The sequence below is a fragment of the Malurus melanocephalus genome, unplaced genomic scaffold (genome assembly GCF_030028575.1).
Source record: "Malurus melanocephalus ecotype Western Australia unplaced genomic scaffold, MMel_1.1 scaffold_63, whole genome shotgun sequence".
NCBI lineage: Eukaryota > Metazoa > Chordata > Aves > Passeriformes > Maluridae > Malurus > Malurus melanocephalus.
The window spans coordinates 685,291-710,425 of NW_026623295.1; the positions used below are offsets into that span (position 1 = coordinate 685,291).

The window sequence follows — 25,135 nt, forward strand, 5'->3', positions numbered from 1 at the left end:
ATGACTTGGAGAGCCAACTTTTACATAGCACATCTTTATACAGTGCCTTTGAGGTCAGCTTGGGCTGGCACAAGAACACTAACAGGTTTCAAAAATAAGCGCAAATTCTTCACTACACATTGTGCAAGCAACTCTCTCCATAAATAAAATTTACCTCAAGTTGAACTTTTTGTTCTAAGTTCTTGTACGTTCTCTGCAGTAGCTCTTTTGTGCCAAGAACTCCATACCACATCATGTTTTTCGTCCGACTTCTGAAAGAAAGAAAAACAAGATTCACATATGAAATATACATGTTATTGTGTCTTGTATTTATAGAAAAAGAAAAATTAAGAAATTCACATAAAAAGGTAAGTAAAAAGAAAATAATGGAAACATCTTGGCTCTGTTACTGACAATTATATTACCTGCACTTTTCAGGGTGCTCTTCTCGTTTGTTATTAAATTCTAGAGAAATTTTTGCATCCAACCCAATTCCAAAGTAGTTGTTCATGACACATTTTTCTGAATATCCCTCCCTGTTAGAGGAAAAGAGAAAACTATGTTTACATTTGTACAGAACCTGGACACACAAACATCTCTGACCAAGACTGTGATTGGTCACAGAACAGAATACAAACTAAAATGCTTCAAGAGATCTTTCCTCTGAATCTCCCTGAGTAAACTGGTTTGGGCTAAAAAACCCAGCTCTGAAAGAACACTGAAAGTCCTCCTCCTCCAGGTGAGCAAGGGGTAAGTGAAGAAGTGTTTCCTATTATTTTCAGCTGCTGAAAAAAATTTGCACTACTCATAACTAAACCAGCACAATCCAGCTTGTTTTCAGACATTGAGGTCTACTGCCAAAGAACTTCAAAAAAAAAAAAAAAAAAAAAAAAAAATTACAGGAATATAAGAAGGATGCCCTTAAGGAAAGCAAAGTAAAGCAAAATAGTACATTTGGAAAAAAAATATTTCTTACAAGGAATCTGGATCCGGATCAATAAACGGCGTAGCACCAAATGGATCGATGTTTGCTAGCAACATTTTGCTAATAATTGAACTTCCTGCAATGGAAGCAGCTAGACCAGCCCTTAAACCTGATTAAAAAAGAAACAAAAAACAACAACAGAAAGAAAATAATAAAAAACCAATCTGTATTTGATAGACAAACATATAAGACACATACTGSGAAACAAAATACATTAAATCTATCTCAATTTTTACCTATATTGGTTATCTTTTCAGGTGTCTAGCTTCCTTAAGCAGAAAGGCAACTATGCTGCATTGTGGTGGCTCTCTTTGGGTACCACCGTTGAGAAAGAAAAAAAAACAAGAAAATTTAGGGTTTCAGGCCAATACCCACCGGCTGGTAKAGTAACGAAAGGGAGGACCTAATATCCAAAAAGACTGCTAGAGCTTTTTATTATGTTTAATCATCTCCTAACTGTCCATGATTTTTCTTTTGTCCTGTCCTTTGGAAGTATTCATAAGGAATATTCTCTGCCATTTTTACAACTGGCAGAGCTGTAGTTTAACTTAATTTGTGGAAAGAWCACGGCCTCAACATGCCTGCTTTGACTAATATCAATGTCACTCTAAAAAATACACTCTAAAAAATTAATGCATGTAAMCAAAGCAAAGTACTAAAAGCTTTCACTTAAATTTGCCTAAAGAAAAAAGGTAAGCTCAGTTCCATTGTGTTTTAGCTATATTAATAAAGTTAATTAAAACAGAGTTTTACTAGTGCTCTCTAGTATTGACTGCATTTAGAGCAGAACAGGTATCTTTATCTGTCAATCGCATTTGGGTAAGAAYGTATTTTTCCCAACTGTTTTACAGAGCAGCTTTGTGTGGTTTCAGTTATCCACYTCCAGAGAGATATCCATGGACAGCTCTTACTAAGAGGGTTGAACTTTAGACAGCTTTGTCCCTCAGCCTCTTCATCCTAATCCATTGATTAGGATAAATAATAGAAGGATTTGGGGGTACCTGTGGAAGAAAAATTGGATGTGATCTGGCAATGGGAGCTTGTGGCCCAGAAAGCCAAACCTGGGCTGCAGCCAAAGCAGCGTGGGCAGCAGGGCAAGGGAGGGGATTCTGCCCCTYTGCTCTGCTCTGGTGAGATCCCACCTGCAGGGCTGCATCAGCTCTGGGTGCCCCAGCAAGAAAAGGATGTGGAACTGTTGGAATGAGGCCACACAAGGGCCACAAAGAGGATCAGAGGGCTGAAGAACCTCTCCTCTGAAGACAGGCTGAGAGAGCTGGGGTTTGTTCAGTCTGGAGAAGTGAAGGCTCCAGGGAGAATTTATTGTGCCCTTTCAAAATATAAAGCAGGTTTATAAGAAAGACTGAGAGACTTTTCACCAGGGCTTGCAGTGACAGGAGAAAGGACAGTGGTTTTAAATTCAAAGAAGGTAGGTTTAGATTGGACAAAAGGAGGAAAATGTTTGTGATGAGGGTAGTGAGACAAGAGAAGAGGTTGCCCAGAGAAGCTGTAAAAGTTCCATCACTGGAAGTGTCCAAGGTCAGGCTGAATCCTTTTTTGAGCAACCTGATCTAATGAAAGATGTCAATGCCCATGACAGAGGGCTGCTCTAGGGATCTTTAGAGATCCCTTCCAACCCAAACCACTCTGCAATTCTGTGATCCTGAATTGTACTTTTCACCCTGTGGAATCAAATGCAACACTTCTGCTACTTCTGGTGTTTTCAGAAATCTTTTACATTATTATGCATTTCCTTCGATATARTACAACACAAAGATGCGTATGGCAGTTCAAACAAATTCAGGGCACAAAGTAAAAGTCATTATTTGACAACAAGCAGGAGATTGGAATATTAACATAGGGCAGGAACAGCAGATTTCAAAATCATAATTACCTGGGCAGATAATCCTCGTGTTAAGTACTGGRAGGTTTTCTTTGCTTGCTGCCAAAGCTGGAGCAGAGAAAGAACCTGTCTGAGAATGGATACCTCTGCTTGTACGCCTATCAGGAGATCGTGGTGCAGTTTTAGCTGTGCAGAAAAAAACAGAAGTAAGAACAGTAATTAGACCTATTATGACATTGCCAACTACAGAGTTTTTACAGCCCTGAAAATACATAAAAAACATTAATTTAATCTGTTACCACTCTGTGACAAAAGTTCTTCCCCCTCACACCACAGTTTTTCTTTTAAATAGGGGAAGAAAACCCAGAAACAGATCATTTGACAAAAAACAATTAAAATGAGCAATGCTGCATGGCACTCAACCTGAGAAGTTCCCAACTTATACTTCAAGCTACCAGCAAAAGTATTATACATATTAAATGTAAATACGTTCATTAAAATGTATTATATCCACCTTAAAATGCAATAGTATTTCATGCTGAAGTAAGCTTCAGGTAAACATTACTGAAATAATAAAACAACTCAAATGTCATCTATGTTTATTATAGATAGAATGTATTTTATTATTTATAATGATTTTAATATAGATAGTTCCATGTTCATCAACACCTATACTATTTTCTTCAAGCAGCTAAAAGGGGCCATTCCTGCATCAGATTTCTGAAAACATCAGCAAAAAGTCTAATTTCTTCATTTACAGCCAAACCGAAAACTGCAAAGGAACAGAAAAAGCCATGTTAACCTTTGTCTTCTGCATTTAGAGAGATTGTGGAGGGTATCAATTTTCCATCATCTTTTTCCACAGAAAAACACAGAGAAAAAAACAAGCTGGTAATTTCCCAAGTATTTAACTTATATTTAACTTATTCATTAAAATTCTCCAGAAGATGGATCAATGAAACCTTGACAGACAGCAGTGGTTGGTAGCTGAYGTAACTGTTATGGACAAAGGCTCAGGAAAAGGAAAGGGGAGAAAATCAAGGGGAAATAGAAGATATTCATAAAGCCTCACTGACAGCTCAGAGAGGTCACTTATCCTTTTGCTCATCCTCGAGGTGATGAGCAAGCACTGGCTTTGCAGAGGCCTGACTTCTGGTGCTGTAATTTACTTTCCTGSCAGAACGTGTTTCATGCAGCCTGAGCAAGCATGGCAGTGTCTGGTTGAATCTGGGAAAGCCAACCTTTGTGCAATTCAGCCCCAGCAGACATAACCAGAAACTGGTGCCCCACAGAAAACAGTTTGAGTATTACCAAAWGCTTTGTTATGGCATTTCCGTGTGTCTGTAGAAAGCTCTCGCACAACAGATGGTCACACACAGACACTTCTTGGCTACCTCTGCTCRAAATTATCTCACATGTTAAAACTACTTCAGCTTAGGACAACTTTAACCTTGACCATCTGAAGAAACTCAGAACAAAAGATGAAATTATTTCAAGATGATCTCATTTTTCCTCACAAAACATGAAAACGAATCCAGCAAAAATAGAATTAGTAGGACTAGCATCACGACAACAGCAGGAAAACAGCACCAGGAATGTGGTGGGAAGGATAGAATATATCCTTTTCAGTGGCAGGAGTGGGACAAAGCAGTTCATGTCAATCATAACTTATCAGCCTGAGAATAACGTGGGTGTACTGTATGAAGACACTGAYGGAAAGAAAATGTTGACTTGGAAAATCTAGAGACAAAAGGAATAACTAAAACAAGGGTTTAGACATTGTGTTCAAATCACTTCAGGCCAGGATTTGCACATTCACAGGGTTTTTTTTAAGTGATGATAATCTAGCATAGAACAGTAAATGGAATGGCAAATTCTTCATTTTCTYGTATGCCAGGAGTAAGATTACACAGCTTTCTGGATGACTTGCTGAAGTCAAAGAAAAATTATTATACACAGGACAAAGAAAAGTGGGTGAATTTTTCTGGATTGCTTTATATGGAAGGACTGATCAAGTGGACTAACAGCTCCTTCTGATTTTAACACCTGCATGACAGCCTTAGCAGTTATCATAAAATGCTACAATATTGCATGATAGCAATACAACTCAATTATTTCTATCTGTGCATGGCAAAATACTGCAATAATGTAAAAAATTAAAAAGAATAAAAATGGCAAGTGATATCTAACAATAGTCATTAAACATTTAGATGAAGGTATTAACATATGGAAAAACATTATCTTCATCAAATGACCAGGAAGATCCTCGGAGGGTGAAATATAATACTCAGAACAAAATTAACATTCATYTTTCATAATACCACTGAAAAATTCACAACGCTGTTCACACAGTCTGTTCTCTCTGTACTTGTGACAAGGCAGTTCTACTAAACAGGAAAATTAGCAGAGCAGCTGCTCTTTGTTTGACAGATGAGACTCATGGGAATAACTGCAATAAAGATAAACTTTTGCTGTGAATGCTCTGATAAAAACAACAGAGCCCTAATGAGTAAAACTGATGTTTCAGTGCAGATAATTGAATTCATGTTTCATGCTTTATCCCTAAACATCTATCGTCCAGTGACAGCATTAATATGCACTCTATTCCACACATACAAGAATAATACATCTCCCCATTAAGTGCAGAAATTACACCATCAAGAAACAAAGTGTTTAATAAATTTCTAGACATGTCTACATTTTTATTTTGTTACACAGTTATGGCAGTAAGATTGGGTCATCTGTAGGGTCAGTATTCTCTGTGAGCTACTTTTGAAAAGGGACGACCAACACACATTGATTCCTMTCACCAAGAGAAAATAAAAGGGACCAGTGAAGAGACAATCACTGGAGAAAGCCTGAGATCTGTTTCTGGAGAAAACATGAGATCCTGGGTCAACAGAAGCCCCATCAGCCCAATGTCTTATTTCCCAGGTAGGAGCTCCTGACACAGGTACCAGCTTCAGTGCAGAGCCTCATGAGGACAATTTTGAGGATGTTTGTGTGGGTTAGGGAAACAAAAGGAGATGGAAATCGCAAAATACTCTTGTCATTTTCCCCYAAAAAGTTGCTCACCAAGTATGTAGAGGATGGGCTTTGTTGTCTTCTAGCTACCACTGTTTTTCTGTGACTCAWAGACCATCTTGTGACCTCACCTACAATGCATCTGTCCACTTTGGTAATATGGGGAAGTCTGAAATTTCCACCTATACTGAGARGCAGTTTTCCTAAAATTACTATGTACCTTGAGAATCTCAGTCTACAACTGATATGCTATCATCACCATCACCTAGGCTCTAGTCTTTGCTCAGGTTCATTTGGAAAGGTGAGTGTAAACACTGGATTAAATTCAGGTGCTTCTCTCCACAAGTGCCTTCTCAGCTTTGTAAATACATTCCAAAAGACTGTTCATCTATTATTKCCCTCATTTTTCCCTTAACTTGTATTTATCCAAATCCATTAGAATTTGTGATGTTTCCAGGCAAACAGGATTTTTAATTATGGAACCTATTAAGCTCCAAATACAACTATAAGAAGATGGCATATTTCTATTTTATTCCTATWTTACTCACTTGATGGGGACTCAAGTTCCTTTGTATCTTCCTCTTTTTCCTCTTCTTTGGATTCATCCAATTCTTTGCTGTATTCTACTGGAGACTGGTTCACTTGCTCTTCACTATGAGCATTCTGCTCATCCACAACTGTTTATTAAGGGAAAAGACAAAGTTTCAAGGTTTCTAAAGAAAAAACGCATACATCAAAATTAGCACTTTTTTCTARCTTTTAGTTTAAAAATATTAACAAAGAGTTCTATTGTCAATTCAGTGAAAGAGTCAGTCAATTCCTAGCCAGTTGACAAAGATTTGCTGCCAGAAATTTTCACTTTGTGAAGCCTAATAGCTAAAAGAAATGCACTTTTAGATGTGCACACACATATATACATAACTACTCACACCTGCACAGTAATCAACGTAACAACAAGCCACATTTCTTTGCCCTGCAACATGTAATAAGCTCATAATTTTATCTCTGTAAGAATGTAGAAATCAAATTTTATAATGAAAACTTATTCCAGTTAAACAAACAAACAAAGAAACATCATTATCCTATCCTATTCTACCAGTCCAGATCAAAATGTTGCTGRCATGCACCTTTTTCTGCTTGTTCAATGATCTGCCTCACAGCCTTCTTCAAGCTGTTTGCTCGGAGCATTAACTGTTCCCTTGGTTTGAASAGTTTCTGGGAAGACTTTGAGACACACTCTGCTAATTGCTCTTTGCTTTCAGACAAGGATTCTTCACTTGAAAACTCCTCTGGTTCTTCTTCCACAATGGAGGGAGCAATGCCTGGGAGAAGGGGAGCAGCCTGGGATTCCGTGTGAAGAGCCTGGAGCAATAGGTCGAGCTTCTCATTTAACTCTGAGCACTAAGACAAAGTGAAAAATATTATACACAGACACACAAACAAAACCAAAAAAATTCAACAGTGAATCTTTGAATATTTTCAGAAATATGGCATTAGATTATTTTTGAAACTGCAGGTTTAGYGTCCATGTAATTCCTTATGTAAAATCCAAATCAAGGTTCAACATTTTAGAATATCAGATTATGTCTGTGACAAGCAGATTAGAGCAATTATAACACAAAACCCCTCCATTCAGATTCAAGTAACACTCCATGCTAAACTCAGCCTGCCCCATAATCASGGTACAGATTAGATCCTACCCCTCTCCCAATGGCTTGCAGCACAGAAAACACCAGAGATTTGCCCATGCCATGGGTGTTCAATACCCCAATTTTGACAGGTATCTATGGAGATGTGCCCAGCTGTTAGATGGAGACACATGGGGCTGTTTCTGCAACACCTCTATACATTTAAGCGAGTTGTCACAGAGCAAGAAGCTCAAGCCAGCATCAGATGCTGTCAAATGCYTCTGCTCAAAACTAAATAGTTGTTCTCTCTAGGTACACTGGAAAAGAAGGGATTTTCTGTTCTTAAGGGAAAGAAAACACTGTCTGGCCTTGAAATGGTAAAAAAGAAAAACTAATTTTCTAAAATATGCACTGGATAGAAATGTGAACCACAAATTGCCACTTAGCAAGTACATTTTCTGACTCTGGGATTGTCAGGGATTTTGTTTTCTTCTTTTCTTCTCAGCTCATGTAAATTTTGTGTCTCATACCAAATCCTTCTGTTGTGTTTTTCTCCCAATGTTTTTGCAACATGATTTCTATATTCTGCAGCTTAAACCACTATTTTTAATATTGTGGTCTGTCTTTCCTTCATTGTCACAGCATACCCTTCATTATCCCATTGTTTTCCTGTAGCTAATTTAATCCCTAGAAGTATAATTAATGCAAAAAAGAATTCCTTTTTTTTTGTGTATGCTACCATGAACTTTATCCTTTATGAAGGAAGAAAGTGAAACAGTTTGAAGAGATCTCAGAGTTTTTTGGAAATAATTACTCCATGCAATAAGAAGAGAAGAATTTTGAAGTCACCGGCTGAAATGAAAGCAAAGCTGGGCATCCTAGAGCAACGTGAAAATTAAACATCCATGAGACATAAACTTTAAGAACCCAACAATTTTAAACCTGAACATATAGTCATAGTCTTACTTTAATGGCCATGGCATCAGCTTCCTCTGCATTTTCCACTGGTTTTTCGTAGGTCTTCCCTATTTTGGCAACAAAGTCCTTTACAGTTTCACATAATATTCTTCGGATGAAAAAATTAGAGGGAAGAGATCAAGTGAAATATATTAGATATGTTTTGAATATTAAATTCTTATGGCAATTTCTTTATAAATCTGCTATAAATTATTCTTATTGGAAACTGAACTCAGTGATCATGATTGCAAATCAGATGACACTTTTCTCCATAGCTTCCAAAACTGGAGTGACAAGCTTTAAAAYAAAAACTCTTTCACTTAAGTCTTGACATACATTGCATCTCAGCCTCTTACATGAAATAAATATAACTGATTTTATCCACTCCCTTGCTTGTACACCTTCCACACGACAGGACTTTGCAAACTTCCATTCACTTTTGTAACTTCAAACACAATCATGCATATTCCCATGCAAAGTTGGAGCTTAGAAACCAKGGAGAAAATCCACTGACTTTAACGGAGCACTTAGATGAAAGCATATGGCCACCCACACCCCATTGCACAGCTCGCGCTTTTGAACCAACCCTGAAGTGTGTCTGTGCAAATTACAGTGGCTGCAATGAATTTTCACTGTGTAAAKCAGATAAATATTTAGTTCTTGTTACCTGCACTGCAGACAGACAGCAAACTTACTAATGAGGTGAGATAATTGCTTAGWACTGTTCATTTGGTTGACATTTATCTGACAGAAATGAAACAGATTTAACAAGGTACAGAAACAATTTAAAATCTGGAGTTAACACTATCTTGCAGTTTAATCTTCTGCATCTGCTATGTATAGTTAAAAARTTATATTTTGTTAACTTGCTTTTAGGAGAAAAAAAGGTGTAATGATATTCAGATGTATTTCAAAAGATTCTRTGACTGGTCTTTTGCATATTGCAAAATATAAGATGTTTTTTCATAGAGGAGGTACASACAGAACAGTTCTGATTTCAGATGATGTCCATGATTTGTCAAATTTTTCTCCTTTCAAAATGTTTCAGTTTGGGGGAAAAACCCTACTATTGTCTTAGATTACTATTGAYAGAACTGAAACAGACAGGGCCACATCAAAGCTACCTAGGACTGAAGTTCTGTTTCACACTGGTAAAGATGTTTGTCCTCTAAAGATATGCATAAAAAAGGCAAGAAGAAGTGCAAAATAGATCACATCTTTGCATTAGTAACAGTAAGTTCTGTATTTAAGCCATGCACTGATTTTAAATCATTTTATATTTATATTGTGCGATTCTTTTTTTTTAAATTTAGTATTAAGCCATCCGTTACAACTGTACCATCTRAAAATTTTGCAGAAAAGAACATCCACTCTAAAACATATAAATCAAGATATATTAAGCCAAGGCAGTTGGGCCATCCATAAGAAAATCAGGCTTAGACAGAAGGCTATTATGGTGATGATGTTACAGGGAATTTATCCCACACATTGYGCATAAAACTGATTGACTCACTTGGCAGATGATATGACAACTGAATGCTGATCAGAATTGAGGATTTTTGCAAGATGAGCAGCAACTGAATCTTCATAAGCAGATATCTGAAAACAGAGAGAAAAGAGACTTCAATTTCCACACATTCCAGCAGTGTAACACCAAATAGTGAGTTTAAACACCTCAAAAMCAGAAGGATTTCCATTTCTAATACAAAGCCAAGTGGCTGGCAGTGCAGATTCTGCCTGCATACTGTATTTTATGTACCAGACTTTTAATATTCAAAGTCAGACTGCATCTGAGAACTTGAGCCTCCTGTAAAAACTAAGTTATTTCTAGACTAAAATCAGTCAGTGAGGCAGAAAATAATTTATCTTCTCAGATTTATAACAACCTACAGTATTTTAATCTAATATCTTTTACTTCTAAAATAAGCAAAGCTTTCCGCAAACAGATTGCTCAATAAGAATAGGAATAAATCTAGAGTTTGCAGTTATAATCTGGACTTTTCACTTTACTGTCASGTGTGATCTTACTCCCCAGGAACCACAAGTGACAAAGGCAGCCAAAATGGTATAATGTTTTCAAAACCAATCCTCAAGGAGCAAACTATTTAGGCCTTAGTGTTTACAAGAACATTAAAAATTACAAATTTATTAAATACTCAGGAAAAGATTTGTAAAAAATACATCCTCACATACCATATCCTATCTCAAAATAGCTGTGGATCCAGACTTCAATTTTAAAAGAAAATTCTAATCAAATTCCAAATCTAAAGCTAAAAATAAATGAAGTTCTGATAGCTTCCTTTAAGAATATCTTAAAATTTCTTAGCATGCTTTTGTCTTCGATTTTAAGCAGGCAGATACACCACTTCAGTTTTTTCTCCTAAAACCCAGCCTTCACTGTAGGACTGTAACATTGAATGAGCTACTGGTTTTCAAACAACAGTATAAGATTTATAGAAATCAAGTAAAATAAGTCTCCTGAAACTGCTGGAGGAAAGAAAGGGGAAAAAAGGAATCAGATATGTACTTCCATTTGCTTTTCAAACTGCAATATAATCCAATACCTACTGTAAGGTTAATTATTATTTTTTCTGAAATATATAACTTGGTAAATCACAAAAAAACCTCACTAAACCCCACCAAAATAGAGATTGAACAGCATACTCCAAAGCAAATGGTTTTGTCCAGCTCAAGTAATGACAGGTAATATAGCCTAGAGAATACATTTTCCAAAAAAGAAGTTTTATATGTGCAGCAGTTCCTTCCATTTTCAGAAATGGCTAAAAAAAATTCAAAGCCAGAAATAACTAGAACAAAATGGTGTGAAGACACACTTGAAAATTTTAACAGTCTTCAAAAATTAGAGACGATAAAGCCTCAATTTGCATTGCTGACACCAGAAGCAGAGCTGTGTGCAAAGCAGCCTCCTTAAAATCCCAACCTTTTTTGCATCTCTATATCCAGCAATCCATCAAAGGTTACAACCTCCCTGCCAATTAAAAGAGCCTGAATTATTAAACTGTTCAAGAAACTGCTGATTAATTACGGCTTCTCAAGTACTTTTGAGCTACAGCTGATATGCATTAACTTTCTTGGGAATATATTATTTTCTCATTTTCAGTCAGACTTTCCATGCCAATTAATTTGATTAAAGCATCTCTCTCTCTCAAAATTGAAACCTCATCAGCTAGTACAAGCACAAATCTAGTCTGGAAGACAAACTAAGCTTTTCTTTGATGATGCTTAGGATTTTGATCTCTCTAAAAGAACAAAGAGAAAGTTGGGTGATATCACCTGATCAAACTCAAGCTGCAAAAAGCTCCTCTCTTTCTTTAGGAATACAACCCTTGCCTCCAAAATGCTGGGGGCTTTCTTTCAATGCTTAATCCAAACTCAAGATAGCAGACATTTGCTTTTACATATTTAAAAATGTCTTTTACATATTTATTATGTATAATATGTATGTTATTATAATATATATAATATTACAGAGTAACATAGCACTAAATTATGCAATTATATATAAAATTACATATAATATAAAYTCACATATAAGAATTATCTAAAATATATAGCATAATATATTATATAATAATATTACACTAGATTACATTTTGTCTAACATATTACTTTGTAACATATATTAAAATATACATATATATTCAGGAAGAAATTTATCACACAGCTTTGCTGGACAATCCTTACCTTCATTCCTTCTAGGCAGATAATATAGAACTGGAAACCTTACTTACTTGAGATACACAGCATGAACAGTCCTTAATTCAGTTCATTTAGCAGATCAGAAGACATATATTTTCACACAAATGCTTCAGTTGTAGCTRTCGCCACCCCAGAAGCTCCAAGTTAAGTACATGAAACAAGAAAACAAAAGTAAAAGTGCACCTGGCACTCCTCTGACTCTTCTGCAGTCACTGGAAGAATAGAAGGCTTTGCTGGTAATTTCAGTTCATATGACATTATACTCCACCTGAAACAAATATAAGTTTCCAAACTGTTAGTTTTAGTTTTTCTCCACTGTATTTACAAAAAGAAAGTTCATTGTCTCACCACAAAACAGCTATATATATATATATATACAAAAGCAGCTTAATTTGTAATTGTAAACTATATGGGTGAAATAATTGAGATTAAAGGTAATAACTTGTTTTATTGCTCAGATTTTTTTTTAGTAATTTGATTATCAGTATTGTGTGAAAAAATCATGAGACATCCAATAAGGGCAATAAAGATTTTCTGGAAGAAACATTTACATTATAAAAGGATTTGTATAAACTAACTGCAGAAGTCAAAGGAAACCAGACATCTTCCTAGAGAAAAAGCTTTAAGGTGACATTAGATTTCCACCTCAGCTAGAGGAGGCGGGCATGAAAACAAAGCAAATGATGAAGGATATTTCTTGATGCACTTTTTTTTTTTTTCCTCTGGTACAGGACAGTAGTTGACAGCATAGATAGCATGAAACCACTAATAGCAACATCCTTCAAAGCCTTGCTGAAAAGAAAGAGTAATCACTGCAGATGGGCCTTGGGAACAACTCTACTGAAATTGGACCAAAAAAATTAAACAGGCCATTTTTTCACTGCAGAAGAACGGAAATGTGACTTAATTTACAAGTTTTCAAAATCTGAAGATCAGTAACAAGCATTTCTCTATATACTTTGCTGCAAAGCAATCAGGTAGTCTGCAGAAAAGCTTAAAACAAAAAAAAAGGACTTTTTTCTCTATTTTACAAAAATAACCCGAAGTAAAATACCCTATGATGATATACAAGTGTTTGTAACTAGAACAAGAAAAGAAACACTCATGAGACAAAGGAACAGCATAAGAAATATTCCTCTCAAAAGCAGTGCTAGACTTCCATTGGAACAACATGACCATCACATCTCTGACTTTTTTTTTAAAATAGGGAATGATGCTTTCTATTATGGATGAAAACACACAAAAAAAGTTGTCAGAAGATCTCAATTTTTTTTTTACTAAGAAAATGCCTCAAACAGAAATATTAGTCATAGATCCAATTAGCCCAGCATCTTGTCAACATCTAAYGCCTCAGGAAAGGATGAAAGCACACAAGGTGAGTTTTCCCCATATCAAGGACAGAGAGCCCAGGTGTTTTCTAAATAAAGACAGTACCATTAATGGTGTTTAATGAGCATGCGTGGAGWCCATAAAATTGCTCAAACTAGTTTTGAATCTACACAAGTTATTAATGCTCACAACTTCTTGTGACAGGCAGTTAGGCAGCTCCTTCAGTCATGCAATAAACTGTCAACTTCTGAACATGTGTGGACAGCACATTTCCCAGTCCTATCAACCCCTCATCCCTCTGACTCTTCAGTTTAAAAAGCAGCCAAAAGAGCTGTCCCCATTACAATTGCAGCTTCCTCCAGTATTATGACCTGAACTCAAAAAAACAAACCCACTGAACACCAAGTCTRTATGATGGATTTTAGGCCATCAGAAACCCAAATAAATACAATTTAAATCTCATGATAAGTCATGTGTATGCACATTTAGGTTTACCTGTCTAACATTTTGGTGCTGGCTCGTTCTAGTTTTTCCAAAATCTGAGGAAGTTGCGTATCATCATCACAGGATCCTCCCCAACCGAGGACACGAGCAAGGTCATTTCCAGTACCAAGGGGCAACACTCCTAACTGACACTGAAACATAACACAGGAACAAATCTGCTATTGAAAACTAGAAAGAAAATACAAGTGGTTACAAATGCTTGTTGTTTCAATCAACAAGTGTTGATTTTATAGCTGACATCTACAATGTGTAAGTCAAATTTTGCTAATCTGATACAACTTGCCCTGTTTATAACAGTGAAAACTTTCATTGAAGAGTAACCACTGAGTTTGGCCCATATACAGAGATACAACAAAGAACCAAAGCAAGGAAAAGGTAAACACACAAAATTTAGTGAGTCTAGGCAAGGAAAGTAAATATGCACACTTGCCTGCTTATGCAAGCTGAGCTTATCAATTTCTGACAAGACCCAGCCCACGCTTCCATCGCCACCACACACAAGAATCCTGAAGTTGTCAAACTTCTGAAATAACCGCAAACTGCAGAGAAAATAAAGAGCTAGTTATGTCCTTTAGTAAGGGAGCAGTGACATTCATTAGCAATATTTACAAGAAAATATTGTGCACAGCATTTTTATGATCCTTTTTATTGTTCTGGGGCATTGGATCCAACCATCTACTTAATTAACCTATCTGCAGCCCATCTGTCGCTGTGTATTACACTTACACTGACATTTCTGATAAATAACATGCCAAGTGTTTCTTTAAAACATTCCCTTGATATTGTTTTCAGGATTTTATAAGTCTGATTTTATTGATTTTATTAATATAAAAAAACAGTGATAAAATTGCAACTGCTCCATGCTTTTCACTTCAGCCAGAAGCACAATGCACCACTGGGGATTATTCACAAGGAGGTTAAGACACAAAGACAGGATGTGCTCCACGAGCTGGGTGGGCTTTTGTCAATGCAGGGCCAACTAAATGTAAGGAGCATTGGGGGCAATTCTTAAACATAAGGTGATCACAGCAATATAAGACAAATAATACAATTATTTCACRTTATATCCTTAAAGCCCTAAAGTATTCTGTTTTCATTTCCTATGGCTTTTCCTCCTGTTCTCTGACTTTTAACACCTCCAGGATACAACGCTTGGACAGGAGGATGAGAGAGACAGAAAAAGCAGAAAGGTGAGACTCAGAGGAACTGGGAATGAGATGTGAAGAAACAGCCAAGAGGTAAAAACAAGAGGGACTTAAATGGGAAAAAAAAAAGAAAAAGAAAAAGAAAAAGGAAAAAAAAGGAATTGGAAAGGTACAATCTCTTACAATATTAACAACAAAGATATTTATTTTTAATGCATGTTATTTTCCAGAATATGTATAATCTCTGAACCATTTCTAAAAAGCAAAATATCAATTTTTGAACAAATTTTTGAAGCATTTCTATTTTTTCTAAAGAAAATAATGTCACTTGAATACAATGAGATATCTACTCAGAACAAAAGAAGCAGTTATTTAAGAGGAAAAAAAGTTGACACCAGAACAATTTGTCCTGTCCTGAGAATAAGGAGAAAACCCTAGAAATACACTGTCTCATGGAAAGCACCTCTGCCTTTTAGATCAACTAGAAAAAGAAGATATCAGTGCGACCTGATGAAATAACTGCTAAGGACCTCTCCTTGGAAACTGTTTGGGAGAAATACTTAAAAASAACCAATATGAACTGCAATTACTGTACAAAATCACAGTGATCCTCCACAGCCATGGTACAGCTATATGAAGGAAGAGAACTTGCAAACATATTTTTCAGACTGTCTCCTTTCTAAGACTGTCTCATCAATTAAGACAAATGTTATATATCATTATAATTAAATGTACAAAATGCTAGCTAAAAGCGACTTAGATTCAGCTTTATAATTTATTTATCAGAGTTATAATGAAAAGAATGTTACAACTCAAGGAGTTAATATGACATGCAAATAACACAGTACTAATTATTATAATCCACAGCTGCATTCAATTATATCTGCATTATTTGTACACTGTTTGAACTGAATTTCTGTGGATTTGCTTCATCTACATTTTTATCATTAAGTACAATTCTGCATCTTTAAGAGCACAAAAATTAGCGCTTCTAGTCACTATAACTGATACTATTAGGCCACTTAACCACATCACGCATCTGAGTGGAATTAAGTTAGGCAACAGAAAAATGGGCATGAATTTAATCTTCATGAATACGCAAAGATGCTCGAGTTGTACGCACCACTATGTAGATTTCATCCCTGTCTCTCCAACAATCAAAAATCGAAGGATTTTGGGGAGAAATGACCAGTGGTTTTAATTGTGTTGTTGCTCCAAATTCTGTGGGATGGTCATTTTCTTGACCATTTGCCTACATTGCCTGAACCATACTTTAGGTGTACTTTTCAGATGAAAAATCATTCATGTGCTCGTCCATTACTTCCTGCAGACCCCCCTGCTGACATTTGTGTTAAGAATTTAAAAAGCTACAAAGCACATTTAGACAATAGTTTTTTTCCAYAGCTGTACACAAAAAGGTCAGAGGAAAATCTGAATTATGCATGTGAAACAGAAGAACAGCACCTGGACAACCATGTATGAAGACAAAACCAAAGCTCCTGTGGGTCAGCAAAACATCTTAACATTTGTAACCGTTTTGAGCCTTACCAATTAACACAAGTCTAAGCTAGGCAAGAGCTTTTGGTTTTGAAATTTCAAGCTTTTCTAGAAGGAAATTGTTATCCTACAATCCCTTCACCCACTGGAATTTATTTCGAAATTCTGTTGTCTCTCAGATTTTAATTAGGAAGTCAAAGTAGATACTGGTGAGAGAATTACGAGCAACAAGGGGACATAACACTACAAACAAGGGGAACACAAGACTATGCTTTGCACTAAATTCCCTTGGGGGAAGGCTTGCTCAAGATTTCCAAGGTCATTACCCTAAGTGAGGTCCTCCATTCATTAAATCGAAGACCTGAGCTGGATTTAACGACTGTTTGAATCGACGAAGAAACTTTACTCCCTGATTGTCTCCACTCTTTGAGTTAACAAAAACTAAAAGAGGACTGGCACAGGATGGCGGGCATGTGGCTTTCCAGAAACCTGTAAACATAGTTAGAAAGAACGAAATAAATAAGGTTTTCTAATATGAACAACACAAAAAGAAATCATGGGAAAAAGGAAGAAAGGGATGAAGGACAAAAGGAGTATATTTTATCATGCATAATGTAAACGCTAAACTGAGTTTAGTCCTGCAAAGAAAATATAATTGCACAAGATTTACCAGTTCTTTTCTTGCTTGTTTCTGGTATTTTCAGTGCCTAGATTTAGTAAAATCCTGAAGACAATAGCTTTATTGTTTTTCAAGAGTGAAAAGTTATTAACCTTGGAGAATACTTCTTAAATCGCATCTTCATAGATTATTATCCCATAATTGAATTTATATTTCAGTTACAAGTGTTTGGTTTTCAATTTTATTTTGCTTTAACTTTACTGGGTTGAACTGGATCATCCATGTCTGTATGAGCTTTCTATGAGTACTCACAGATTTTAAAAGTTACTTCTACGCAGGTCCTCCCAGGTGAGACTTTGCATAAGAGCTTTGTTTTCAGACTGAAGTTGTACTATTAAGTATGACTGAATCACTGAACAACAGAAGACCTTCAGCTGTGGTTCAAAGCTTATTAAAGTCAGTGCAGGTCTTAAYGAATTACAGCAGGCTTTCTACAAGGTCCTCAGTAAGTAGCACTAATGGACACTGTTGTCATTAACATGACCAGTCCATGGAGGCAGTGGTTTCCCAGCAACACTTCAAAATCAGACATCACATGTACAGGTTTTGACATTTGTCTCTGGCAGTATTAAAATGATTATGTTGTTTTCAATTACTAAAAAAACCACTAAAGCTACAAATAAAAGATTGACATTAAAGGATGCTAATTTAATTCCACATTATCATAATGTCTAATTTAAAATAAGATTTGATTAATTTAATTAATTTAAATGCCAAGAAAAATAATTTCACATATTGAACAATCTTCCTCAGATGAATAATAAATAACAGTGTGATGTCTAAGACATCACATAGCAAGTAAATAAAGTGAATATATACAGCATAAACAATCACTTTTACTAACTTTATATAATAAACTTAATTGAATTGTGTTAAAGTTGTTGGTCTGCATTTGCCATCAACACAAACTATAAAACTAAAGCAGTTAGGATTTTGTGATACTTCTTTTTTAAGTCCTTAAAAAAGTCCTGCCTTAAAGCGCAGTCTCTCACTGCTGATGTGTTTCTGTCCTGAACCACCAAAAAGCATCTCTGAGTTTTGAGCATTTGCTGGGTATTTATCTGTGAGTTTCAGGATTCTTATACTTAAAAAAGAAAAAAAAAAWAWWTTTTATTTAAAAAATAAAATTAGAAAAACTATGGAAGCAACTCCTTTCTTTAAGCCTGCTAAAGCAGTTGTTGGATCTGAGCTGTTCAGCTAACTTATCTTTGCATAATACAAAACTATCCAAAATTTGAGGACTCACAGAAGGAGTGGTGTATGCCAGGCAGGCATCAGCCCACTTCATCTGAGGACTCTGTTCATTCACTTGAAATGTTTCCAAGGGTCATAAGTAAAATGGAAGAAATGTTCTACTGGGGCAACTTCAAAAAACATTTTTAAAAACGTATCAGTTAAATAATTCTCTAAAAGCCTGCACAGAAAATGATACTTCTCTCTAAATTTGCAGAGTGCATTCACCTGCTCAGCAGAAGGATTTTAGCCTTGTTTATTTGCATGGATCTCAATAGGCACTGGAAGTCCAGAGGTACCACTGAACACACTACAAGACTACGTACCATCGGAGTCTATACTGTTTAGAGCTGTTGGAGGGATGATCGATACCTTACACTGGCCAAGTGGACATTTACGAGGGTACAGATCTTTACAGGCCGTGTGAACCTACAAAAGAAACAAAAAAATATTTTCCTTCAGTGGAACTTTGAGGTGAAAATACAACTGATACTACGTTAACTGTGTAACAAAAATGGATTAGGTGTAGAGGGAAAAGGAGTGAGATCAGGAAAAAAAAAATGTTCAACCACAGAGGCTTGTTACTAATACAACAAAACATTATTTTGGAGAGCTCCAGTTGTAGAGGTGGCTTCCAAAGATATCAGAAAAARAGGCATATGCAGAGGTTGCTGAATTTCACCTGAATTTCAAGTTCCCTCCGCCAATCATTTCCTACTGCTTACACAGAGAGTCATGGATACCTTTATGCCAGAAGGTTCAACAATAARTAAACTGCTGACTGGCATTAGAAACCCATCTTTTTGGACAAGTTGATAAAATTCAGAGAAGACTATACATAGGGGAAGCATGTATGTTAGACAATTTCAATCAGCTATCTATAGTTTGTCCTGAAGAAGAGAAAGTCAAGATTTTGCAATAATGAACATGTTACTACATTACTATTAATATAACATATTATTAAAATATTAATAGAGCAATAGCTACAATAAAAAATACAAGAAAGTAACATAWGATTATTAGGCACAAGGAACAGGCAGCTGAACATTCAGTTATCAGCTAGGAGAAAGCAGACAAAATACATTGGAYGACAACACCTATTAAAGAAAAGCTGCATGTGTGGGTGTATAAAAAATTAACTGTGCAAGTAGGACAGTCATCAGAAATTCTGAACGCTAGAGAGACCTGAGTTTGCAGAAGCTGCCTGCTCCGACTGAATCCAAGAGCAGGTCCAGAGACGACAAAACAAAAATAATGGTAACCAATAAAGCTGTCAAAATGTGAAATGCTGGAATGTGGTTCAAGCACCTACCATAGCTTTRCACCAAAGGCACTTCCAATCCTGCAGGCGCAGAACACTGCCACAGGTCTTGTCGCAGACTGCGCATTTGGCACTGACRGGCAGGTTCCCCTCTAACCACTGGTGAGGCATAGCTATCTGTGGAGAAGGAGGCATTCAAGTTAAATACCCAGAAAGAGAAATTAAAGGCTTTTGTCTCTCAAATATAGGTGGATTTAAGCTATTTCTCACAGCTGGACCCTTTCATCAAAGAAGCATGCTGGGCAGCAGGATAAGGGTCGCTGATGCTCACAAGGCAACAGCAACAAATGGACTGTTTTGGTGTRCCACATGGCAGGCAGAAAGCATGACACCTGATGAATGGAGACATGACTCACTCATGGAAGAAACCAGCCCTAACACAGCAGGGCTGTGTTATACATRCATACAGCCCATCACACAAACAAATTCCCACTCACTTATGTTGACTACATGACACAAACCAATTAAAAATACCTAAAATTCATAAGAACAAGCAGGACAGCAGAATACCTGTGTTGCTTCGCTTACCCACTCACCATGGCTGCTAAGTCACAGCTCTATAAAGCAGTCACAAATGCAATGCAAAGTTTTACTCAGGGCACTCTTTGTCCCATTAATACCATGGGCAGCTCAGGACACTCAGGTGTACAACTTAGTACCAACCTTCTAGGAAGAAGCCTCACACCAGCGATTCATACACAACTGTGTTTGTAAAAACAATCCATTTATCACAATCAACTTCTCAAAAGCTTTTGGTTTTTTCTCCTGCTAGTTTTAAAATTCCTGCTTTCATTGGCAAAAAAAACCTTCCCAATTCAGTGAATTCCAAAGAGACCTCCTGAAGAACAGCTCTCGGTAAGGAGGACAAAAAACAGATTGCCAAAMCAGCATGGTAACAGTGTAAAATACCACCTGTGCTTAAGAGCAGTAGGAACTTCTGGGAGCAATTCTTCAGCTGCAGTTTCTCCACATGTGGCCTTTAAAATCTTGTAAAACATCTGCAATCAAGTGCCTGAAGCTGCTAGACTTGTTTTGTGAGATAGGAATACAACTTTTTTTCTAAATGCCACATTAATCTTTGAAAAGTGTTCTGGAAAACAGCCTCCTACCATTAACTTCAGTGGGTCACACAGCAATATTTCTATGCTTGGCCTTATTTTTCCCCCTAAAGAAGAAACTACTTTGGAAAAGACTGTAAATACAAATAGTACTTACACCATCTTCATCTTCAATGATGTCTTTTCCAATTGAGGCTAATGTAGTCCATTTGCAGTTATTTGTTGCTCGGACAGCACATCTTTTATGCGCTTTAAATTTACACACTGAAAGACACACATAAATATATACTCTGTGTTATTTGCAGTATTTCAGTGATACACAGCTTTTAAAAAATTAAACACAGATACCACATAAAATTACCAACTACATATCACTTACTGTCGCACACATGACACAAAACAACTAAAAGAAAATTCAGTTCATAATCACTCCAGCTTTGACTCTSTAAACAGTGTTTAACTGCTTAGCTGCTGCCCATGCTAAGCGTGCCCTCAAATTCACACTGATCCCCATTTTTTCAGGTGTCAGATACAAATATATCTTTAACTGTGGGTTTGTCTTTTCTATTTCTCCAGTAACATAAATCAGATATCTGGTTTAAATTTGCAAGAAGTGATGAGAGTGTTTTACACAAATATTTTGAATCAGGAGCTCTGTTTCTTTGTTCAAAGGATGCCTTTGGGGCATCATGCTGGAACCATTTTTCTCAGAAGATGAGAAAGTGAAGGGTTTATGTGGTGATATTTTTATACAGGGTAGTGGGGATTACAAAATTTTCAAAGAGCTTATATTGAATCAGGAAGACCCTTACTTTTTACGGTATAAGTTATTAAAAGTCTACTAATTGGAATACCCAGCCCAAGTGTATAGTACAGGCAGATATTTTGACAACATAATAACAATCTGAATTTTGTTCAACTCAATTAATATGCCTAGCTGATGATAACATATTAGCCCAAACAGACTGATGAACCCAACTGTGGGTATTTCTTCTACTGGAAGTGCATGATGTAATTCCATTTAGAGTGCATTATATAAATTATTTTGGCAGAGACCATTAAAGGTTTATGAAAACTAGCCAGCAGATCAGAAGTAGTAGTCTCTTTTCAAACAAATACTTGACAGGAAATTATCAAGGGTTTGGCCCATCGCTTATCTACCATTAAAAAACATTAAGCCATGGTACAAAATGTCTTGTGAATAATAAATTTTCCATTTTAATTCCACTGATCCATTGCCAGTTCAATTTAAAAAGTGAATTGAGACTATGTAAGCAACATCTGAGTTTGAGAGCAATCCTCACTGTTCTGGGAGATGCGTGAAAGTAAGTGCTCGGCTCTCACTTTCTTACTTTCTAGAAAGAAAGAGAAGAAAACAGGCCAAAAAAGTTTCATTGCTCTTGCAGTAACTCTCCCAGTCATTTCACAAAGCAGCATTCATAGAATCATAGAGTTATTTGGGTCGAAAGGCACATTTAAAGATCATTCATTTTCAACTCCCACTGCAGCGGACTGGGACATCTTTTGCTAGACCAGGTTTCTCAGAGCCCCATCCAACCCAGCCTTGAACACTTCCAGGGATGGAGTGTTCACAACTTCTCAGGGCAACCAATGTCTCACCATTGTCACAGTAAAGATTTTTTCCTAATATCTAATCTCAACCTACTCTCAGTTTGAAGCCATTTCTGCTTGTCCTGTCACTACAAGTCCTCATAAAAAGTTTCATTCCATCTTTCTTGTAGGCTCCCTTCAGGTACTGGAAAGCCACAGTCACATCACTCTTAAGCCTTCTCTTCTCCAGGCTGAACAATCCCAACTCTGTCAGCCCTTCCTCACTGGACAGGTCCAGCCCTCTGGTATCTCCATGGCAGTCCCATGGACTCATTCCAACAGGTCAATGGCCCTTAACCTAAGAAGGGCATGGAGCAAGACCAACACAAAGTGTGCGAATATCCCATAACTGTCAACGAACAGGGTTGACTCACTTCTTCTAAACAGCTGAGCATCACTTAGTSTGTTTGCCAACCTAAGCAGTTCCAAGCATCTACGGAAGCCAGCCCTCACAGAAGCACAGAAATACAGGCCACATTTTCAAATGAYGGACCATGAGCAGTTTTCATCACTTGAATTTTTCAGAGAAGATATGCCACTGAATTCAGCTTCCTACTCATAAATTATTTGCTTTGCMGCACAGATCAAAACACAACAAATCAGGGATGAGGGGAATAGGAAATTACAAATTACRAAGTGATAACGAAGTAGTTGAATTTTCAAATCCTATTGAGCTATGATTCAGCTTGCTCTTAGGAACCATGTATTCAACTTCTTCTTTCTTGACAAGGCAAACACTAATTCAATTCCAGGCTCTGAAGAGCTGCAGCAAGACACACTATAGATGGCAAGTGACAGCTAAAGTTTGTTTTGCAAGTACTGTAAATAAGCTACCTATCAAATCTCAGATGAGACTCTTTGGATCACCCTCATTCACCCSTGTTTGTTTCAGTCTCACGAGAAATAATTTATGTTACTCTGAACATTAAACATTACCAACAACAATATCCTTAAAACAAAGATGTAACTTTTAAGCAAGGAAAGGAAAATTTTAAATCAAATCTCAATATTAGTTACCACTATCCCCTAATTTCATTTGTCTCAGATGACACTGAATCCCATTCATGAATCAGCCTGGTATCTGAAATCTTTTGGAAAACATACAGACAAATGGCTAGACATCAACTGCCTTACTTCACCAGTGAAAGCTAAAATACAAGAAAAGTTACTCAGGAACTTAACATTGCAATATGTTTTCTGAATGCAGGTATGAAGTCTTTGGTTGTATAACCACTTTTAGAGAACAGGACCCTCAGTCACTGTATGTAATGGGCGCTAGTTGATGAGTACGGAGTTGTGCCATACCCGCTTCATAATAATTTTCAACAGGTACTTGCCTTATGGGTCAAAAGCTAATGAAATAAYGCTTTTTAGACACCAATGTGTCTTTTTTGTGGCCTTTTAAAATTAATATTATTACTATTATTATTATTATTGTTGTTGCTGTTGTTGCTATGCCCAGTTGATTGATCTTTGCATTTATAGAAAACAGCATTTCTGTGATACAGGCTGCAGGTTRTAAACAACTCATAATTATGATTTTATCAAAATCTTATTTAAACGTTTTCCAAACATTACAGAAGGGTGCCATGTGATATAAAATCACAGAACAGTTCTCTATGATTCCTTCATTCTTTAGCAACAAACATGCCTTCTCTTCCTGACTGCTTCACTCACTGTTCACTTTTCAGACTGCACAGAAAATGTGGCAAAAATATCAGAGACAATGACGGTGCAAGTAGTGCCAGTACAATTCCCTGGGCAATGGGTAAGAACAACAGGGTTTTGTGGGCAAAACCCCACAATCATAATGGAAAAAGACCAAGTGCACTAAATGCATTTGCAGAGGTAATTTAATCTCAGTATTTTCTTACTGATTGACTTCACAATTCTAAAGTGTTCTTACAGCATTGCATGTGCAATTTCTCGCAGGAGAATGCAGTTTAAGAGAGGCTTTCACTTCATTATTAGCTATACTTGATATTCAACAATCAAGATTCAGTCATGATAAACAAAATTCTACATGAAGAAATAMATTTTTGAGAATAATCATAAAGGCAGTGTTCCACTGGCAATGACTTAGATAGAAATGCAGTATTAAGACAGTATTAATAACTGAGGTTAGAGAGCTCTGAAAGCGCAACAGTAGAGAATGATGTATCATTCTTTAGTCTCCTTTGCCTCAACATTCCATGCTGAAGGAATGYTGTAATTTTTTTTAAGCATAAAAACCAAACCCCTTCCTTGATTCAGCTAATTTGGAGTAATTTCTAAAGCAAGGCACAAAGATGATAATTTCTCCATCCTAATAAAGACTGTGGATGAACATTGCAGAGATCAGTCCTTTAGTGCTAGCCAGAGCAACACAATGCACAGACAACATTGGAAAAATAGATTATCTTTTAGGAAGGCACAGAAGAAAGAACCTGTGGGAAGAAAAGCATTGCATCTCAAAGGAGAGTATGATTAATTTTTTTTAGAAGTCAGTTGTTTGTTGAGCAGTAGCAAGAACGAAGCCTGGTTTGTTACAACTTACATCTTCTGACTGACATATATATCAAATCTTTGACTTCTAAAAAGAGGCAAGTTCACATTAGTCTTTTACCTAGCAAAGGCATTAACCTA

At 36.5% G+C, this 25,135-nt stretch overlaps 1 protein-coding gene across 3 annotated transcripts in view; it reads right to left on the reverse strand.

Annotated features, from left to right (window-relative positions):
* The window catches only part of DGKH (diacylglycerol kinase eta), a 149,525-nt gene that overhangs the window by 21,804 nt on the left and 102,586 nt on the right, over window positions 1-25,135 (reverse strand). For 2 of the 3 annotated variants that reach the window (XM_057366318.1, XM_057366319.1), the window contains 15 exons: window positions 21,057-21,163; window positions 19,833-19,958; window positions 18,847-18,949; window positions 16,935-17,097; window positions 14,397-14,505; window positions 13,958-14,097; window positions 12,317-12,401; window positions 9,927-10,012; window positions 8,423-8,522; window positions 6,956-7,229; window positions 6,377-6,505; window positions 2,856-2,990; window positions 956-1,073; window positions 405-515; window positions 155-251 (listed from right to left, as the gene is read on the reverse strand). In XM_057366318.1, the coding sequence (XP_057222301.1) occupies window positions 155-251; window positions 405-515; window positions 956-1,073; window positions 2,856-2,990; window positions 6,377-6,505; window positions 6,956-7,229; window positions 8,423-8,522; window positions 9,927-10,012; window positions 12,317-12,401; window positions 13,958-14,097; window positions 14,397-14,505; window positions 16,935-17,097; window positions 18,847-18,949; window positions 19,833-19,958; window positions 21,057-21,163 (1,883 nt within the window). The remainder of the gene's footprint in view (window positions 1-154; window positions 252-404; window positions 516-955; window positions 1,074-2,855; window positions 2,991-6,376; window positions 6,506-6,955; window positions 7,230-8,422; window positions 8,523-9,926; window positions 10,013-12,316; window positions 12,402-13,957; window positions 14,098-14,396; window positions 14,506-16,934; window positions 17,098-18,846; window positions 18,950-19,832; window positions 19,959-21,056; window positions 21,164-25,135) is intronic. The other variant, XM_057366320.1, reaches the window with a different exon arrangement.